Here is a 21,944-nt window from a genome sequence, read left to right on the forward strand (position 1 = left end):
TCTGAATCCCACTGGCCTGACCATCAGAAAGCTGGAGTCTTGCATAGCTGTCAGCTGCAAAGCCCAGCACAGCTGCTTGTACAGGCTGTGGGGCAGTTTAAACTCTGGTAGTTTTTATAAAGCATATTTTTATTCCCTCTTTGAAATTAGTTCTGATTCTACTTACGCCTAACTTTGTATATTCAGAGTTGTTTCTTTTTGCACCATTATGAAAGCTGATGTCTTTTAAAATGTCAATTATTTTTGATTTTTCAAAGCAATTTAGTAACAAGAGGTACATGCAAGCCTGATGCCCGAACAGAAGCAGCAGTCTTTGTGGTTTCCATAAGATATCTTCCTAAAATTCTCATTAAATGTGCATGAAAATTGCATGAAGTATAAAGAAAATGCACTGCTGTAGTTCTGTGAGATATAAATTTAACATAAGATAAGAGATTCAGTCTCAACTTCTAGGATCCAAGGTGTGTCCCAGCTTCAGGAAAAGTGCATTCCCCAGCTGGTGCTCACTGAGGGCCTCCTGAAGCACACTGTAGTTCTGTCTGGTTCAGATGCAGGCAGAAATCCAGCCTGGTTTTCTCCTGGTACAGAGAGAGGAAGAAGCCGGGATGTTTGCCATACCAGGAGAGCTGGAAGCACTGTCACACCCATGAGGCAGATTCCAGTGTATCTGTATTAAAACAAGGAATCTCCTTGCTGCAAGTGAAGATCTGGCTATGCTACAGGCAGACAGATATTGAAATATCAGACTCAGACCTCTTAATGGCAAAGGGAGATTGCATTTTGATGTGCAGATCTGCAGTGGTGTTCATGAAAGTTCTCTTTTCTTATCCTGAGGATCTGTGGTGGCTGATGTCAAAGGTGGCAGCATTAGCAGTTAAATTAGCAGAGGTTTCTGGGTGAAAAAAATGAAGAGGGGAAAATAAACATCAAATATTTAATGAGAGGGAAATCCAGGGAAAATAGCAGTTGTGCTGGGAAAGCTTTTAAGAGACCAGTGCAAGGGGCATCACTGCTTGAACACGTGGATTGCTTGGAGCAACCAAGGAACAACCAAGACACCACCATTCCTTGTGTTTCACTGCATGCCAGCAAAAAAAGGGTGCAAGGAACCCCACCACAGATGCTGGGGTGCCCCCAGCCTGAGATGTACACATGGTGTGGTTTTTGGGGTTTCCCTGTGCAAGGCCAGGAGCTGGATCCTTGTGGGTCCCTTCCAACTCAGGATATTCTATGATTTCCCATCAAATGGTGTTTGTGCCACTGGGCTAGGGATAGTGCTCTTGCCTTAAATGAAGTTAACATGAAATGCCCTTTCTCTTACTTGACTGGTGGAGTTCTCTGCCTCCATGTGCTCTTCTCCCTGCTGGCTGCGATGCCAAAGCTGAGGCAAGGGCTATTGGCCATATTCCTTGTGTAGCTTACATAACCAGAGCTTTCCAAAGGAAAGCAGTGGCCACAGGCTGCTGGGTCCTTGCAGGAGCATCACAATCAGCATTGGCCTTTTCTACTTGAAATCTATACATGGTAAAAGGTGATGGTGGGAGAGGATCTGGTGATACCTATCCCAACTCTGGATAAATCCAGCTATGCAGGTCAGAGTGTAGTCTGAAAATAGAGAGGGCATGACCACAACAGAGAAGATCCTGGGATACCTGAGCAGCATGCTGAGCATTTGGACAGGCTGCTGAAGGCCTTCTGCAGGTAGAGGTAGCCTGACAGTTTGTTCAGAATATTTGTCTCATTTCTAAAGGCAAATGAAGCTTTTAAATTTTTTTTTTGTTATCCTTCTTCCTGTATTTTTTGTTCCTCTGTTATTTTATGAGAGTGAGGGTTTTTAGTTATTTTTCTTCTTGCTGCCCAGATGCTGAGCTTGGATTTTTACTCTATTCAGAGGAGCAGGCTGTTTCATAGAGTGCTTAATTGCTGTAGTTTTGGGAATTGTTCTGGGAATTCAGAGTTTGCTTCCAGCCTGCTTCACAACAGAATGTGATGCCTTCCCATCATTGGGCTCTTCTATTAGACTTTTGAAACAGTGAAACCAAAGTACTGTAAAGAACAAAACTGATAAAAATGGAGAACCTGCTGGGAGCTGTGGATGTGATTGTAAATCCCTTTAAGGTAAGAAGTGACTGTAGAGCATGCATATAAAAATCAGTTCTGTACACACTATTACCAATGGTGCCACCACTGGTCACATTTTAGAGAAGGATCTAAAATATATATACTGGGGCTTTTTGGCTCTTTGGACAGGATGGGTGCAGAAATCTGATTGTATAGCATTATTAGACAACTATTAACTTCTGCAGAGATGTATGAACTTAATTCATGGTTGAAATGTTATTCATAAGAGAAAATATTAAAAGTGTGATTATTGAGGAATGGTTATGAAATGTAATAGCAAGCAGATAGAAGTGAAAATCTTTCATAGTAGTCTAGAGGATTAGGAAATGTTCTCTTCCTTTAAATGTCTTCCTTAGAATGCTTTTGAAATCTTGTCATGAATAAACTGTGTTAGCATAACTCTTTGTTTCAAAGGAAGTTTTTCATTATTGCAGAAAAATTGCCTACTCTCAAAATACTTCCAACAGCTCACTGGAATGTGGAACTGAAATTAGGTTTGGAGAAAAAAAGTTCATGTAGAGTTTTTTTTATTCTTCTTCCTGTTAAAGCCTTTAGTTATAGATTGTAGAATGTGGGCTGTTTTCTCTCAACTGCTGTTGGTATTCCTGCTTGGCAGGGTTTACGTGACAAAACAATTATCTGATCCATACAAAAAAATGAAGATAACTAAGAAACTCCCAACAGTGAGCCCAGAAAAGCACACTTTTCTTCAAGCTTTTTGAACATGTATTTGTAGTCCTTTCTTTTGGATTTTGCTGGCAATCAGTACTTAAATAAGTACAGATTTTTAGGAAGGAATTTGGAAGGTGAGAATGTTGTTGAGTGAATGGGGAAGGCTTCAAGGAATTGCTTTGGCCTTGGAGGATAGCACAGTAAAGATGCCTGAGGGGGAAAAATAGGGTGGCAGGAAATTGCTCTGCCTAGTTCAGGATCTTAGAGTTTCTCATCACAAGGGAAAAATTTTTGATTTTTCCTGATACTTAAGCATTTAATCTGCAGCATATTTGCTTACCAACCATTTTCCTTTGTGATGTAGCTCTTAAATATTGCCTCAGAATGCTGACCTCCCTCTTCCTTTACACCTTTGTGTGATAGAAATCTACTTGGGGAGGCCTGGTTATGCTTCAAAGGAGTTTGGCATTCAGCAGCTCTGCACCTTATTTGTGAGGAAAAGATACAGGTCTGTGGCTGTGGTTCTACTAGAAGCTACATGTTGAATTTTTGGAGGAAGATCTAATAAATTCTCTCAGTTGGCAACTAGAAACTGCTGAAAATATTTGTTTACGTGCCAGAGGTATATGGGATGCTTAAAATGTTGATCTTTGTCCCAAAAGACTTCCAGTTGAAACATTGATCCCCCCTCTGGCATGCAAGCTTTGAATTTGCTCTGAGAAACTACAAAACATAGTATGGACAAACATCTATGTCTATTAGCATATTAACTACTTGAATAGTTAGCACCTGCCAATTTTCTTGCTGTGGTGTTAATTTCTAGATTAATGATACATAGCTAGTTCCTTTTAAGGCAGCTTTAGAAATAATTTCTGTTGTGCACCTTATTATTAAAAAGATTTCATACAGCTCACCAGAGAGCAAGAGAACCCCATTTATAGTTCTATATTTTATGTTCTTCAGGCTTAAAAAGCCTCTAATTTGCTTTCTCCTCCTCAGTGATCTCTGAATTATTTTGTACCCAGAATACCTGTAAGGCTTTGATTGATTATTATTATGTGGTAAGAACTAAGTAATCAATTTCTGGGTTCCATTAAGCATAGAAAGTATAAAAATTCATTGTTTTTTTCTTTCTTAAATTTTTGTTTTCAGTGTTATCTTGACCTTTATTTACTTGCAAGTTGTTTTTTTTCCCCCCACTAAGGACAAACAGAAAACTTCTCCTTTCATCTTCAGTCTCTCTGATTTATGATAAATTTAGTTTCCTTCGGCCTGGCATTTGCTTCAGCAGGCAGTCTTCCTTCAAGTACCTCCCTGATTGATGTGTAATCTTTGATATCTTCCATTAGCCTCCAGGATCACTAAGTTCAAGGCCCTCTTGGAACCTAAGGAGCCCTGCCGAGGAACTGAAGACCTTCAGAGTCCTTGGGGTGATTGACAAGGTAATTCTTCAGTGTCTCTTCAAGAATTCAGTCATAAATCGACTGCATGCTGACATTTTGTCTTTGAAGCTGTGGATCTTAAGGATATGAAACAAAAGGGGAAAATGACTCAAATGCATCTGCACTTTAAAATAACAAAAGTAGAAGAAAAAAAGGCTTTTATCTAAGCAATTCATGTAAGGTCATGCAAAATGTATTTGAGCTAAAGGACAAGGTACATGTTTGGTAGCATTCAGTAGGAAGAGGCCTGTTTTTAAAAAATGAAATCATGGTTGCTGTTCTGGGGTAATGACAAGTTGATGTGTTTTCAGTTGAACAGTCTGGTGGATACTGAAAATATAGAAGGTTAGAAATTCTTACTTTTGAACTCTTACTTGAAATGGGAGCTGAGGACACACACGACTGTTCTCCTTCCCTGAGAATTCAGAATTGAAATCCCTTGCCAAGACAGAGATTCAGCAATGAAGCCAAGCTTATTTTTGAGTCATGCAAATAATGTCTTCCAGAGTCCCAGGATAATACCATTCTGTAAACAGTAAAGGACCATACGGATTTTTTTGCAAGCCTAATTAAGAGACCAGAAGAATTGTTGGGTTGTTTTGATAATGCTGATTAGTTACCACCTTACCAAATACTTTTAAGATGATGCATTATTCAGCAGTGTGACAGTGGCTAATGCAGACTGTAACGGCTCGTTTCCTTTTTGTTGTGCCAAATCCCTTGTGCCTTTTGATAGTTCCTTATGTAGTCCCTAGTTTGTGCATGAGCTACTGATGCATGGTCAATTTATGCATTTGTAACGCGCATCAAAAACCTGTGGCTCATCCCTTGAGGTCTGTATTTCTTGGTTGCTTTTTCTTGTTGGACTGAACCTAGCTATTGGGACTAGTTTTTGTTTTTCTTTGCCTGTTTCATTGTAATTGTGTGCATAAGTTGATAACTTCTCCTTAGGGGGCTGTATACATTAGGTACTATGGTTGTTTTTATAGCACACAAGGTTTTCTAAGCTCTGACTTCATATTCATTGTATCTTCTTTCCTCAGTTGTAAGTACAGAATTTAGCCTGTATTCCATTCTGTCTACATATCAGAGAGACATGTTGGAAAGACCACCTATCTGTAGCACCTCTTACTAGGTGCTAAGTTAGTGGCCACTATATAGATGCGGTGTGCATGAATTTTGTGAATTATTCTGACAGAGTGAGCCTGCAGAAATGTTGGAAATGGATCAAGAAAGATTTTCTCAATATCTCCATTCTTGTGTAGTGCTAATGAACAGCTACTGGAAAAGATGCTTGATCAGAATGAAGCTTTTGCAGACCTTGGTGGTACCCAATCTCCTTAGCTCTCTCTGAGCAGTTTCAGTAAGCATCCCAGGTGTGAGCTGAATATGTCCAGATCTTTGAAGCAGAACTGGGGAGAATCAGTGTTCCAATGATGACAAAAACACAGGATTCTCTGAGTTGAAGATGTATGCAAGGAGTAGCAGGCCTGTGCATACAGCTGGAATGCTCCTGTGTGAGCAGTATCATAGGGCCCAGAGTTCATGCTTAATTACTGTGTAGGAAAGGGAGCCAGATTCTTTCAGGTGTCTTTGTACTCTGCATTCCTTCTTCCAGATTCTCGTGTCACAATCTTAGCCTTATTCTGAGTATGCTGCTTTTTAGCATATATTTTTAGAGGTCTGTAAAATTGGGAGGCAAATGAAAACTTGCTCTAAGCCCAGAGAATATTTTATTTGGTTTTATAATGCGTACACAAAATGCAGTTGAATATGAAACAAAAGTGTGCAGATGTATATGTGGGCTGGAGATGATGTCCCTGCCTTTGGTTTAAAGCATCATCTCCCTTCCTTTCTAACCATCACTGTCATTTCCCTCCTTCTCTGCTTCCATATGCCCTAAAGCTCTCATCATGGAGAAATCCAATCAATGTGTAAGTATCCTTGCTGCAGCCAAGTAGATGACACAGCGTGCTTGTTCCTGAAAATGGATTTTGATTTTCAGGGCCAGCATTGAAGATGGTATGCTTTTGGGCACAAGGCTGTAACTGATTCAGCACCATGCAGAGTTTTGCCTGAAAATAATCTTCCATTCTAACCCTAAGGTGTAGCTGCTTTGGTTTCAGCAGAAAGTGGGTATGTGGGTAGTAATGAGCCACTGGCATTGTAACTGTTGGCTTGACTAACCCCGTGCAAGACTGGCTTAAACACACCGACTTAAAATGGTGTTGGTTGGTTTGCAGACTTGTTCTCCCACGGCTGAAGCCCTGAGTGGTGTCTGCCTGCTGCAGTGCTGCCTCGAGAAAACCAGCTGTTAACCTTCCCTTATTCAAATGCTGAAAGGTTCAGTGCTTTCCCTTAGAGTAATGTCACTCTTTGTTCTTCTTTTGAAGCCTCTTCAAGTGTTTTGAATTGGCTTCATTTTCATGAACAAAATGCTTGTTGCTACCTGAAACTCTGGGTTTTTCAAACTATTTTAGACTAGGCAGAATGATTAGATATTTAATTTTAGCCTAGTTTATTCCCAATGTGCAATCTTTCTTTCCCTTTCTGCCCTTTCACTTTCCTTGTCACCTCAATAATTTTTGTTGCTTTGACTCTTTTCTGCTAAATCTGAGAGTTAGAGATCTTAGCATTATTAAGCTCTTTAAATTATTGTGAAAATTCAGGGAAGTATGCCCATATGTGCCTTTCCTCCCATCCTTCTGCTTTTGCTCTCGTGCAAAGGCTGTAGTATAAATCTGACTATTTTAGTATACCAAAGTGGACTTATATTTTGCTTGAGGAAGCCTTTTTTTTTTCTTTTTTTTTTTCTTTGAGTTCTGCTGCTGCTGTGTTTCCTCACTTCATGGTGTCAAAAGTTAACGAGGTGGTGTTTGCAGGTATTTTATATGTTTAATATGTAAAGAGCCTGCCTGTGAGTAGGTTTCTAAAAATGGAAGTGTAATCTAATTGTAAAGGTGGCTTTTGTCCTGCAAACCTTGTGAAATGTGAGGTGCTGGTGTTTGGGCAGCAAGGCTCTTAATAATGTTTCCAGAGGTACTGCATTGGAAACAAATACCTAAATATTGCAGTTGTTGTTATCACCAACTACGAATGATCAATTATTTTATCATCTCATGTACCTTAAAGTAGGAAACTTCTTTTTTTGGAATAGGGAAGAGTTTTGCTTTCAAAATTTGCCTAATTAAAAATCAAGGTTGCAGGTTCTGTGCTGAGTTTCTGCCCTAGGCAAATCTTTCCTTTGAAGCTACAACCGGCCCCTAAAGAAACGACTTTGTTATGGTGCTGCTGGATACCTTCACAATGCTGTTTCAAACCCAATTTCTTATTCTTTAGAACCCTCTGTTATTTAGATTCATTCAATTTAAAGATTCACCTTGAAAGCAGAGTGCATTAAGTAATAACTATGCCTCTGTAACCAATGGCTGTCTTTTATGTCTCTTCTATCCCCTCCCCAGTCCCCCGTCAAGGCACACTGTCGTTACTGGCACTGGCTGTGTTCAGTTCTTCCTCAGCTGGCCATGCATTTGAGCTTGTTGTTCAATACACTTTATTAAGCTTTATTATGAAACCTAATAAAACCACATACTCTCATCAGGGCCTCGTGTTAAAATTATTTTTGGAGTTTCTGAGATAGATAATGTTTATTAGAAATGGAAGCACTTCTGTTAATTGTGAATATAGGGGGTTTTTGTGTCTCCCATGCTGTCCTGAGAAGTCCTAATTTTGGTGGCTGTACATTTTGGTGAAGTGACTTTAAAAATACGCAGGAGAACCAAATTAATATTATTAATTATTTATAAAGTGTGAGCACTGCTTGTTTGCTTAATGAGTGAAAGTGCCAAAAGGCAGAAATAGGTAGAATATATGTCAACTTCACATGCATAATCTGCAGACCCAGAGTTGAATTCAAACAGTTTATGGCTAGTTCTAATGAAATTTAATCTGGGTAGGAGGAATAGTCCCTACATATGGCAGCATGTGTGGTGTTGTGCCTGAGTAACAGACATAGCTAGCTATATCCTGTTAGTGTTTGTTAGGAACTTAAATATTCAGCCTTTTATTGTGAGGTGAGATTAAAGACTGTTGCAGCTGTGAAACTTCGTTGACCGTAGCAGATGTTTTCTCTCCCCTGGCTCTCAGGTGCACTCCGTGAGCACCTTTAGATCATCTTACAGATTTGTGAGCGGCTGCGTGTGCCTAAGAGGTGTGGGGGAAAGGGAGCTGGAATGTACATACAAACAGGGCATAATGGAAAATAGAAGTAGAAAAAAGCTGAAAATCTGAAACTAAGTAATAATAGTAACTATTCATACAAATAAACTTTTAAGAGCTGGTTTGATGTTTTGATAACCTTTTAGTTTCTTAAGTGGCTTGCCAAGTCCTACAAAATCAAACCAACTACAGAGTTATTGTCGAACTGATTTCTTGGCTCACCACCTTCCTTTCCCTACTGCTGTGGGATTATTCCTAAACTACTGTCAGGTTTCAAGCCCCAAGTAACAAAGCTTGCTCAACTTTGAAACGTAGTCTCTCTGCCAACTAGAAAGGGTCCTGTCCCTTCTTCTCTGCCCCCAAACACATGCCGTTTGTTTTCCTGAAATCTTTCAATTTACACAAATCTGAACATTTCTCAGTGTTTGTTGTTGTAACCCTTGTTTTCTTCTAGCTTCTTTCCTGTTTGTTTCACTAAAATTTCTTTTGACTTGAGTGAGATTTGGTAGAGTGATGCAAATTTTGCCCTTGCCTTTAGAAAAATAAATTACATTGTTGAATGTTCTTCTGCAGGCTGTACTATATGTCTTCTGGCCTTCAGAAAGAAATAAATTATTGAGATATTTTCTTTTAAGCCAAGATTATATAAGTTTGTCTTCCTAATTGTTCCTAAGTTGCTTAATAATTTGTGCCAGGCAATTACTCTGGGATGCCAGTGGCATTTCATATTGTAAAATGCTTTCATTAGTAAAACCTGCCAGATATATTTTCTAGGTTAATATTTCACCATTTGTAATTTATTGGCCGGTTTTTAGTTTACTTTAAGAAAATGGACTTTCCTCTCTGTTACCAACCGACTCAAATTATTTAAAAATTCGAATTTGAATATATGCTGCTTTCTTAGCATTTTCATTATTTAAAGCTGCACCATTTGTCTTATAAGTACACTATTATTCCAAGTCATAGAATATACAGGCTGTAAGTTCCTTAGAATAATGGTTTGAAAGGAGGAATAATTGCAAACTGAAGATAATTCATATTGCACAGGTACAAGGATAAGGAATAATCACATTTTTCATACATATTAGCCAAATGTAATCTCTTTCTGTAACGACAGAGGGAGATGAGTGAGAGTCCGGGTGGTATAATCTGAAAAGTGACAAGAATAAATCTGTATTAAGTAGATCTTTTAATCCTGGTAGCCTTGTGACAGCCAGCACAGCTGAGGAGAGCAGGAGGAATTGCACCCCTGCTCCTGCCCATCAACAGAGCTGTGTCCTGAGTGCAGCACCCAGCTGAGCTCCAGCCCTGGCTGAGGTTTTCTTGCAGTCCCAAATACTCGTGCCAGGGATCAGGGGGATGACTTGCCTCATTCCTTGTCATCTGTCACTACAGCATTTTTCAGCTCCTCGGGTATACACAAGAGAAAAAATCCTAGATGATCATCTGATACATACTCAAGTTTGTAGGACTTTTGCTAGAGTATCTATTCTATGATAAGGGTACATTTGTTTAGCAGATAAGGACTAGAGTTAATAGGTGGCCCACTGGTGACAATATTTACATGATGTGTTTTCAGTGTAAAGCAGCAATTTAATAACAAAATGGAGCTGGTTTTAAAGTAATCCCTTAGCTGTGGTTTGTCTTGGAAACCTTTCTGCTGTCTGATTCCGCAGTAAGAGATCTTATTCAATTTTCTTTGATCAGGCATGAGCTATTTTTCACTTGTGTTAGTGAACTTAAAGTCACATTTTTGTAAGCAAATGTGTTGATGTGTTTGTTTTGATTAGTGTTAAAAGCTGCTCCGGTAAATAAAAAGCACAGGTATGTTCTGTGCTGTGAAAGAACAGAAAGTGGGCAAAAAATCAGTATTGAGATGCTGGGCAGTGAAGAAGAGAGGGGGAAAAATCCCAGGAAAGGAAGGGGAACTGGGGAAGCAAATGTGTGCAGCGTGACAGGATTTGTGCGCTGGTGCTAAAGCCACCGGTGGGAGAGCAGCGCGCTTCAGAGCAGCCCTTCCTTCTCCCACAGCTGTCCCCCGTGACCTTGGCTGGGTGCTCGCTGGGGTGACTGCTGGTTCACCATGTTCTCTTTTCCTGGTGACTTGCCTGTTGCCTGCCCCTGGGTCTGTGCTCCCCCTTATGCTGACTTCTGCAGTATTCCTTCAGTCTCTTATCTCAGGGCTTTGATGCATATGTTCTGAAGGTGGCCACCGTGACTTTGGGTGGCAGCAGATGGTAAACCTTCAGGCTGCCACCGGCTATACTGGTGTTAAGTTGGAAACTTAACGTTTGATGAAGAATCAGTAGTGCATATGAAAGAGCTTTTACTGTAGAAATATCTTTTAATTAAAAAAATTAGCATACCGAAACATTTGCTAATTTCTGTGCATTTAAAGGATCTTAAAATTAACTGTTTTCTTAAAGCTAGACTATGGTTATTTACCAAGCAGGTTTTATTTTATTTTTCTCCAATTAATTGGACCTACTATATTGAATTGAATTGAATTTATTTTCCTCTAAGCTGTTGGGTACACTGTAAATCAAATCTAAGAAGCTAATTTTTTTAAGTAGCTGCTGTCAGCATCAGAATTAACTCTTGACTTAGGAAAGGAAAAAAAATTCACGAGTAGGAAATCCTATTTGGCATCATGGAGGGGTATTGCTGTCTGCACTTTACTGAGATGCTGTCATGCAGTGCTGCTGTGTTCACTTGTTTTTTGGGATGTTCCTGAGAGCTCCAGTGCTTGTACAAAATTAGGGTGTCTGTGCTGCTGAAGACACTTATTTACATTAGATATTTATTTGTGGTGATTGCTATTTGTGTGTCAGTGGTTTTGGCCATGTTGAGGTTGTCATCAGTGCAAAAAAATAGAGAAAGAATGAGTAAGCAACAGAGCTGTAAGAGCCAGCATGATATGTGGACCTTGACTCTGTTCATCCATTAGTATTACAAATGGGATTTTGCCTTGTCTCCTTTTGTGTCACAGTCTAGTTGCTCAGTGCCCAGGAGTGCCCTGCTGTGCCTTCTTCTCCCTCCTCTCTGAGACAGGATGCTGAATGTTACAGCTGGCAGTTCATTATTAGGAGAAGTTAAATATTAAAACTTACATGGTGAAAGAGCTTCTGTCAGCTCTGTGAGCTAGAAGCAGCCTCGGCTAATGCCAGCATCTCTGTGTGATCTGCTCTGGACAATAGCAAAGCTTTGTCCCAGGGAATGTTCTGTGCAATCCTGTTTTGTCCCATCGTGCCTTTAGGGTGAGGACTCACTTTGCATTTTAAAAAGGAATCTTAGAATTACAAAAACACTTTTGCCACGGTAGAGAAGTGTGAAGGAATGCAAACAGGAGACTTGGTGCACTGCTATCTATAAATTGACCGTAAAACATGAGGTGAGGAGAGTAAGTTGGCACTTGGGTCAGTTGTGCCCTTCTGCAGCAGTGTTGTAATGCATCCAAGAGCTGCTGACTTTTCTCTGCTCTGGATGAATGATAAAAATTCAAGCAATTATACTTGCGGCCCTCTCTTTCCTGGACTTAGCCCTTCCTGAAATAGCTTTCTGATAGTGACTTACCCATTTATGTTGTCCTTTAATTATTTGGGACAATCTGGTTCTTTGTAGTAATGCATGCAGGCTGCTTTCCCTTGAAACAAGTTTTTGATTTGGTGGGTAATAAAAGGTAAATGTAAAGATGTAAAGTCTGCAGTCTGCCAGGGCCAAATGGACCATCACTACATGAATTTCTGAAGTTACTTCCAAGGCACTTCCTTGGCTTCTTGGAGTCTCTTTTGAAGTAAACAGTCTTGCCAAAGGTTGGTATTGAATCAACAAAGAAATAGTTGTCCCTAAAATGAAGTGGAGCTGTAAATGAGGTGTCAGTCACTTGGGGAAGGTAGGATGCTTGATAGGAATTAAAAACAAAGGAGCTGGTTAGTTGGACTGGGTAGTCCATGTAGGTAGTTAACCTCAAAAGCACAGGGATATCAGTTGTTGTTATTGCAGGTATAAAACTGTAGCTGCTGCTTTCGTGTTGATGCTGCAATATAACAGCTGATGAAGTTACCCTACAGGGACCTGCTGCCTGCTTTATTGGCCTTGGTGGTGGTGCTTCTGTACCTCAACTTACAGGGAGAGGGCTCAGTAATCTCTTCTGTTGCGCCATATGCTAATACAGTGCTGATAAGCAAGTGTGAAAAATGAAAGGGAGGAATACATTAATTGTATTTGTGCAATAAGGTATGCTATCAAAGGTAATTATTTCATGACAGTTTTAGTTATAGCAGTTGTTTTATCATGGAATAAAAGATGGCTTTAGGAGCCTTTTATTGGAAAGACAATTGTATCAAATTAGTACCAAATTAGATTTTTGTCTTTATAAAGGTGAGCAAACCCATGAGCAGTTTTTAAATTGGTGTCTTCTACTCTACAAATGAACAAATCCTGTTTGAGGGTTAAAGAAGCTATTATTCTGTCCTTTATGCTGACAGCTTCATTACTGATTGGCCTACTGTTGGTATTAAAAAAATGTTTGGCTCCTTATGATCTTTGTGCATGCAACTATAATATTAATACAGACCACGGAGCTGTTCATTAAGAAATGACTTTAAATGAGGTTGATGCTTGTAAATCTGGAGAGATACAGATGTTAAATGCTGCCATTCCTTTTCATATACAGCCGTATGGCTAATAATTTCCAAGTGGCTAAAGCTCTTGTTAGCAAGAGTGCTGGTGTGTTAAGAATGGCCCTATAAATAACTTTAAGAACTGAAGTTGAAGGTGCTTCTTTTAAAGACTATTGTTAACTAAACATTATTGCCAAACAGATGGAAAGCATTCACCAGCCTGATGTTTTTAGGTCTAATTATATTATCGCCAGTCCTGTACGGCTCAGTTGAAGAGGTGTATCCAGAGGCCAATTTATAATCATTTAGCCAACACCTGTTTGGGAGATATTGACAGTCAAAGGGCACATTTAAAAAAAAAATCACATATGTTCTCGTATTTATTGCCTCAATGTGAACAGTGTCTAGTTGCAAACAAACTTGGGAGAAGAGGAAGGAGAGTGATTGTAAACACATGGGTGTTTCCAAACCATTTTTATTTTCTTTTGGCACCTCTTGTAAAGTGGCTTTTATTTTTTTCTCTTGTTCTGTTTATTTTCTGTGGTGTGGTTTTGTGTTTTTCTTTAATTTTAATTTTACACCTTTTGGTTAAGCAAGGATAACAAAACCAGTTTTACAGTTGTTGTTTTTTGAGTTGGTTTCCACTGTTTCTGGAAGCCCTATATAAGAGGCCTAAAAAGTTGTTTGGCTAACTCAAAAGACTGGGAATATTTGCCTTTCCTTACCATGCCCTTGAAATGGAATCTGTGTGTCATTCCTTTGTTAGAAGAATGTCAGTAGCACCAACGTCTGTTGATATTTTTTACCCCCCAAGGATAGAGAAGAAAGCTTTTAAAACTGTCTGCAACCCTAGTAAAAGAGGACGTCTTTGAAATGAGGAAGAGTCTGTGACTTCGTTTACGTTGGTGAAGTATTGTGAGAGAGAAATGATTGGAAAATACTTCAGTTCTCCTTCTTATGTTTGAGATGCAATGGGGGGAGAAGTAGGTTTTGAATGCTGCCATGCAGAGACAGCAGAGCATGGCTGCATGGCTGCGCCTCGCAGCAGGGAGCTGAGGGAGGCTGGGTGGTGTTCTCCTGCCACCCGATGAAGCCTTGTTGCTCCTGGTGTGTTATTCCTCTGCAAGAAGTCTTTGTGGGTGCAAGATGACTTGATCTTCACTGCTCCTTGTCAGTTCAACCCAGTGTTAGGTAACCCCAGTGCTGGCAAGGGAGAGAAGCCCTTTAGGAGTTTGATTTTGCAGCCTAAATCTTTTGCTGTAACTGTATGTGAATATTTGTACTGAAAGCTTACAATGTCTGCTGTAAATAAACAGTGAGGGCACATTCTTGTTCCTAGAGGAGGGTTGAGCTTGTGCTTGTGCTGCTCGTGTGGCTGTCTTGCAGCTGGCGCTTTTCAAGCACATCTGTCTTCTTAGGGTTTGAAAGCACTTAATTCCTGAGCAGGGTGACTTGAAGGCGGAGGGCTCCAGCTTTCTAAAGATGCAGTTTCTTCAATGTATATACGCATGTATCTTTTTGTTTGTTGTGTTTTCAACACATAACCAAATGGAGCTTGCTAAGAGTCTAGGTGCTATTTAGTGCTTCTCCCATTGTTGTGTTTAAAGTGCTTTCAGTAGAGGTGATGCACTGCTAGCAGAGATGCTCCTTGCATTCTTGTCTCTGCAGCAAACCCATCCGTACTTTTCTATTTAAATAAATCCTCTTTTTTGTTGTTGTTACCCTAATTTTAGAGATCTATATTCTCAGTCATTTTTTTGCTAAAAAAAAAAAAGAGATTGGTTGTCAAGTCTGTATGCTGCAGGGGTTTAATTTTTAAACTGATTATATCACTTTCTTTGTAAGAGTATTCAACATTAGAGTTAAGAACTATGTTTTGTTCGCTTACTCCTGTGAATCCTAAATAAATTCTGATTACTTTTTGCTTAGGTTTTGCTTGTAATGGACACTAAAACACAACAGACTTTTATATTGAAGGTGAGTAAAATCTTTTATTATATGATCTCTGAAATTATACCACCACACAAAGATCAATTTGTATGTAATTTATAGAGGTACCCCTGCAATATATTGCTGTTGTGGTAATACATGTTAAGTGCCCTGGAATTCTTTTTGTCAGTGTTTGGTTGCATTCCTTTCCTTTCTCTTTAACATCCCTAGTGCTCAGATGTGCTGGTTTAGTCACCTGAGGTGCTTCTGCAGGCTTTGGTAAAGAATCACACATTTAATGTTTTAATGTGCTGCTTAAAACATCTATAAAGCCTTGGTGGCTCAGGACTTCTGATAAAGGTGTAAATTCTCCTTAATCCAAGCACATTCACTTCACTTTGTGTTTGGTCTTCTTTAGCTGAGGAACATCATGCTGGCCAAAGTGGATTCTGGATGAAATATACAACTGGCCTTCTTCAAATTTGTTTCCTTATATTTTACATCAATAGACTGAGATAACTGAGTTTAATGTTACTAACCCACTACATGTCTGTACAGTTATTTGGTCAGAATAAAATTTTTGCATTACTCTTTTATGTTTCAGAAAGTGCTCAGATCGAGACCCCAATGGGCTCAGAGCATCTGTGATGCTGAGAATTGGTTTAGTTATGAGTATTGTTTTTGTGGCCATTTACTTCAGGCACCGCTTGACATGAATTCCACTGCTAATGGCAGGAAGGATGGGAAAAAAGCTGTGTCCCAAACATGAAACTTTAACAATTACTTGTTAACATTTTGTGACTTTGCTTCAGATCAGGCTTACAACCCACCTTAACTTTGTGCATCGGCCTTTGAAATTGTATGTGCAGGATGCAGCAAACCTGTTTGTTTCTCATAAAGGTTCATTTGTGAATATTTTATATTAGAACCTCACATTATCTACTGGCAGATAGGGTAACATTGAATTTCCCATGTAACTGCCTATGTTTATCAATATTGTAATAGGTCACACTATTGACATAATTTTTTTCTCTTTCTCTCTCCCCTCCCTTCCACCCTCCCACATCAATTTTTTCACTTCTGGCAACTTCATCCCTGCACTACCTCCCAAAAATCATTGCCTCTCAAGGAGACTAATCCTTTCCTTCCCTTTTTATTGAGGTGGTTGCTGTCTTTAGTAAAGTAAAATGGAAATGTGAGGATTACCTGTGAGGCTAAGGCATTCTTTTGTCTTTAAGACTTGAATTGAATTTTTTTAATAGTGTCTTTTGGTCACACGCAAAAATAAAATTTAAAAAAAGGTCACAGGGAAATAACTGAGTGTCATCCTGATGACTTAGTTTGAGAGAGATTCTAATAAAAACATTGACCCATGTAATTGATTTTAATGGCAGCTTTGTGCCATCTTCTGTTCTCTGGAAACGCGCCAGATGCCATCAGCACAGCCTCGGGGGACCGAGGGGCATAGAGCAGCAGATGAGTGGTTTCTCTGAAGCCCAGAGTAACTCGGATAGATTAGTTTGGTTGATAAACACAGAGCACAGCAGGCTCCAAAGGCAACTGAGGGTACAACTGACCTTTTTGTTCTCTGTCAGGGTCTAAGGAAAAGTAGTGAGTGCAGCAGGAGCAGAACGACCATCATCCCCCGCTGCGTGCCCAACATGGTGTGTCTGCACAAGTACATCATCTCCGAGGAGTCTGTCTTCCTCGTGCTGCAGCACGCAGAAGGTTTGTCTCTGCTTTAAGCATATTGTGGAAAAGAGTCAAAGGTTTTCAGTTTTAATCAATGGTGCACTTCATTGTCAAATGAATCTCTCATCCATCCAGTTAAAATATTTTTAGTGTGGCAGAGAGGTGTCATGTAAGACACCCCACTCTATTCCTCTGTCCCTCCCTTTTCCCCTCTCATTCTGCAGTGGATCTGATTCCTGCTTCAAATAGCCTCAAATCCTGATGTGTTACTTGAATTGTAGCAGTATTGAAAGCTTCCAATTTATTTTCTACAGGAGAGGGAGTGCTTTGACTGCAACAACTATCTGCATTATTTAGTTACCTCTCAGAGATAAAGTCTTTGGCTACTTTTTATAAACTTTGTCTAGTAAATCTTCTTAGCATCTCCTAGTTAAAATGAGAAGTATTTGCACAAGAATTTAATAGCTCTGCTAAAAACCATGACCATTTTCCTGTTGGTTAATATTGCTCTGATCTGTATTTTTAAGAAAACAGCTAGTGGCATCACACAGGAGTTCAAAGCAGAACCACAGAGTTGTGCCTTCAAACTATTTATAAAATTCCTGTTAAATGTACAGGGAACAGGTGGCACAAAATAATTACATTTTGATTTTTTTGTCTAACACCTGGATTTAAATATTCCCTAAATGTAATTACCCATATTTATTTAGAATGAGTGCAGAATGTAAATTTTGGGGTTGCTAATAGTTATTTTTTAAGGAAATGTTAATAACTCAGACAGAATGGACAATGAGAAGAAACTAAGCTGACTGATAGAGAAGATAATTTTATTACATTGAATATTATTTCTTTTTTCCCCTAATAACTTAGATTTTGGCTTTTTCATGAACAATTTGTCATATGAAGCCAGCTAGAGTTAGCTTTGCAGCAGGAATGAATGTTTCTGCAATGTGTGACTTGGTTTTGCCATGACCACTGATGCAGGAAGGAAAGCCTCACAGTGCAGTAGTGCCTGATGGTGATCTTGGGAATTTACAGTGCTGCTCTGTACAGTGCAGCACTTTTTTTGAGGTGTGTATATAATAATAGACACAGTAATTCTCACCTGAGCTTCAATCTCCACATAAGCCGTTACATTTTGTTCAGAGAAAAAGTATTTTTAAAAACCCACAACCAAGGAAGCTCCAAACCAAACAAAAATTCCCACCCACAATCCTTGTCAGATACCAGCTGCCCTTAAGACTAGCATAATTACATAACTTTAAAAAGTCTTCCTAATATTTCTGCAGTCTCTGAAGTCCTACAGTTTTGCTCTTCTCTTTAGAAAGAATGTTCTTTCTTGAGACAGATGGAAAAGTGAGTGGAGTAGTAGTAGAATTTTGTGGGAGAAGTGGTCAGATGTAAGAACAAAAGTTTTAAGGAAGGCCTAATGTGAGCAGCTGACAACGACAGTCTTCTGGAAGTGTTAATTTTATTGTGATAACAGTAAGAAAAATAGACACATGGCACGATCAGAGCTCTTTCATTTTCATGAACCTACTGTCTGGGCTCAGAACACGCAAAGGGAGAGGAAGAGTGATACATTCTGTCATGAAGAGGGGTAGCTGGGGTACACAGTGATGAGTAAATTGCCTGAGAATGTATTCAATAAGTGTATTGCAGATGTAGGGCCTGATTCCGAATCCCAAACTGGGGCAATGGCCACTGCTTCTCACCCTGCTGTGACACTGATGCTGGAAAGGGATTCAGGAGAAAGACTTCTAACTCTGTGTGAATAAAGGCTAAATAAAAAATAGGGCTAAAGTTATGCTTCACTGTATGCAGACTAGTTTTGCTCATCCCACTGATGATGGTCTTGATCAGATTAGTCTTACGTTATTAGTACTCATTCTTTAAATTACAAGGATAATAATACCAGGAATCCTTATAGACAAACCTATCTTAAAATGTTGTCCATCTCAGACTAGATATGAATAGAGAAGGTGCTTGTAGTTGATGTTGGGAAAGGATAAAAATTTCTAAAGACAGTACTTTTTAAGTAATAGTCTCTTGAAATTTTACTTATGAATGCTCTAAATATTCATACTCCAAGTAATTCTACCTAAGCAATAAGGTTGTGCCAGTCAAGTTTGTAAGCGGTGCTGATTTATGAGGTTAGGTATGTTAGCTACACCATTGTGAGTTTGAAGGGTAAAATACTAATTTAAATGGGTAGTGGCTCGTATTGTAGCAAATTCAGAGGTTTTAATATTATGAATGGACAATATATGTTTGCTAAGCTGCTTACTGTTTCCTGTTCATAGTAGATTTTAACTATATTATTAAGAGCAGCACTGTTGGGTTTTGTGTGGAATTCTGCAAGCTTGACCACAGACTCAAGAGGAAGACTCTGGTTGGTTGGTTGTTTTGGTAAATCATGATGGTGTAACGTGCATAGGGTCGGTGAGTGAGGTCTTGGGTTCTTTTAGAGATTTTTCTCCCGGCCACAGTAAGCGGCTTCAAGGATGCATCAGAAGCACAAAAGTCCATAAAGTTACCTTGTAGCTTTTTTGGAAAACACTTGCCAAGTTCTCGTGTGGGAGAGAGCCAATCTGATGTTGATAAGGCCTTGCTTCTTCCTGGCACTACTAACAACTGAAATTTTAGAAACAGATGCTTCAAAATAGGCTGGGGGGCTTCCATGGGACATCAAAGTTTAAGTGGCTGTTAGAAGCTGTCAAATCTCTTTTAGCATAAACAAGCTGGAGTTCCTGTCAATCTGGAGAGCACTCAAGAAACTTCCTGCTGAAGAGGCTTGCTGCATGCAGCAATTGATAGACAACACCATGGTAGTAGCGCTCTGCCTTGCAAAGCTGGGGATTTGTTGTTAGGAGAGGAGATAATGCTAGCTGTAAATATTTGACAGCAATCAGAAAATGTAGGGAAGGTGATATGCTCCTTGGCAAGTGAGTTTTTCAGGAGGCTGCTTTGGAATAGTAGCTTTTGTTCCAAGTGCATTGGAGCTTTGCCTAAACTAGCAAACCTTGCAGCAGAGATTCACCAGCAGCACTGGAAATACAGGACTGCAGATGCAGGACTCTGGTGCTTGTAACTACTGTCATGTTGGAGATTAGGCAGGAGATCAGCTTCCTGTTCATGTGGAGCTGCAGCTCCACTGTGCCTGCCGTTGGGATGCTGTGGAATGTTCTTGTTGTGCCATGGCAGTGCCTGTGTGTCTGCTTTGCTTTTGGCCTAGGAACTGTGCAAGCCCCATTTTTTGTAGCCGTTGCATTAACATAGCGAAGTTTACTGGTAGGCATGTCTCTGTTCTAAAGGAGGACAGTGATTCTTTGAAAACCATGAAATGGTTCCTTTTCCAGCAAGGAAGGCTATTAATTCTCATGAGGTACATGGTTTAGGATTGGAAGTCCTGGCCATACACAAATCCTTATGCAGTGATGTAGAGAGTTGGGCCCAGTTTTGGAGAACAATTTAGGCATATGTCTTTCAGTACTGTGTTTTTCTTCCCTCTCACATTACAATTATTTGGAAGCCTGGGTTGTTCACTTTGACTTTGTTTGGGATTTCCTAAATACAGTGACTGCTGCATTCTTAGCTGCATTCCAGTTCTGCGAGAATTGCAGTACTTCATCCTTGGGAATAATCTCATGGGCCAAGCTAGCAAAAGCTATTGATTTATTTTGGAATATGACTCCTTAGTCAGCCAGTCTTTCAGGATGTGAAGCTGAAATGGGAAGTGTCTGATCACTGGGTAAGGAAAAATCCAACTGGTCGTGAATTTTTCTTGTCAGCAAAACATGAACAAAAACATGTTTAGGAGACAAATTTGCTGATCTGTTAGGTTTTGTTTTTTTCTGTCTTATGTGCTATATAGTCTCTTATTTTCTTTTTGGTGTTCCTACATCCAGTGCTATTAATAAAAAAAGCTGCAGAAATGTTTGAAAGAATATAAAAGATTTCTAGTCAGGTTCATCACTTGGTCACTTTATGCTGAATTTCCTGCTGATTATTTTGGCCACTAACTTTTTAGATTCTGCCTTTAGAAGCAGAGGTATGAGCTCCAGAATACTGGAAATTTGGTGAAATATGGCACTGCTAATAAGAATTTTTTCATTGAATAACTGCAGAAGAATGTGGACCTTGATGGTTTTCATGTGCTTATAAAACCAGAAAGACTGAACTAGGTTGGCTGTAGAATCAGTTCATGGTGGAAGAAAACAATAATTAGTTACGTTAATAATATAGTTCTGAAATTACATTAAACACTAATAAACTTTAGCTTAATACTGTAGCTTTTATAGTTATTTAGTCTGTTGGACTATTTGACAGTGACTGAAGCTTACTTGTTTGGATTGATTTCTGTAATTTTAGTTTTATAGATTCCTGATCCTATATTAGCATGGTTTGCTAATGGGTTTTCTTGATCTTACACAACACATGGGGAGAGGGGGAAAGATTATTAGTATGTCATTCATAAAGGCATAATTACATACGCAGATACAAATATCACTTTTGTTTGACCCTGGATTGAATGTTTTCAAAAAGGAATGAAATTGTTGTTTTTCACTATAGAACACAATTATTGCATGGCATTTATTTACATATTTCCACTTGACCAGGAGGCCAGTCTTGAAATATTTGTATGTTAACATATTTGGACATAATTTTTATTTTGTTTTGTTTACTTGTGTTTAACTCTTAAGTTGAAGTTGCAGTAAGTAGTCATTTCCAGTGTGGTTTTTAAATACAAGTTATTAATAATGTACAACTTCTTTTTGAAAACCTAAGATAATAGATTTGCAAAAGCAAATGAATTGTTGCAGTTCTCCTTGTTTTCACAAGTGGACAGTGGTGAATTCCTGAACACTGTAAAAATAAGGAGGTTTCTTTTTTGTCTTTTGCAACTTTCATGTTTACTGAACCTCTCAAATCTGCCAGTGGTTTTTCTGTGGATTTTTGAAGTATTGATCCCAACATGTCTCTTTTTCCTTCCTTAATCTTTCTTGGGTCTCCCTTAAGTGGCAGTAATCCAAGTAGAAGCCCAAATCTAGTGGAGGCTGCATGAAATCTTGCATGAAGTGAGGTGGAGGGAGCAGAAGGCAGGAGTCGTCCTGAGAGCAGTTTAACTTGTCAATAGGTGAAAAACTTAAGTTGTGCAAGGATAATTCTTGCATTCTTTATATTGTGGGTAGCCCAGCCCCTTCTTATCTTAGTGTAGGGGTACAAAACGTTTGGGTCAGTGAGAGCT

The 21,944-nt window shown here is 39.2% G+C and overlaps 1 protein-coding gene across 4 annotated transcripts in view; it reads left to right on the plus strand.

Annotated features, from left to right (window-relative positions):
* RPS6KC1 (ribosomal protein S6 kinase C1) overlaps window positions 1-21,944 on the plus strand; it is an 85,864-nt gene that overhangs the window by 41,215 nt on the left and 22,705 nt on the right. For all 4 annotated transcript variants that reach the window (XM_038134142.1, XM_038134143.1, XM_038134141.1 and 1 more), the window contains 3 exons: window positions 4,143-4,235; window positions 15,005-15,052; window positions 16,600-16,732. In XM_038134142.1, coding sequence (XP_037990070.1) covers window positions 4,143-4,235; window positions 15,005-15,052; window positions 16,600-16,732 — 274 coding nt within the window. The remainder of the gene's footprint in view (window positions 1-4,142; window positions 4,236-15,004; window positions 15,053-16,599; window positions 16,733-21,944) is intronic.

This window comes from Motacilla alba, chromosome 3, assembly GCF_015832195.1.
Source record: "Motacilla alba alba isolate MOTALB_02 chromosome 3, Motacilla_alba_V1.0_pri, whole genome shotgun sequence".
Classification (NCBI taxonomy): Eukaryota; Metazoa; Chordata; class Aves; order Passeriformes; family Motacillidae; genus Motacilla; species Motacilla alba.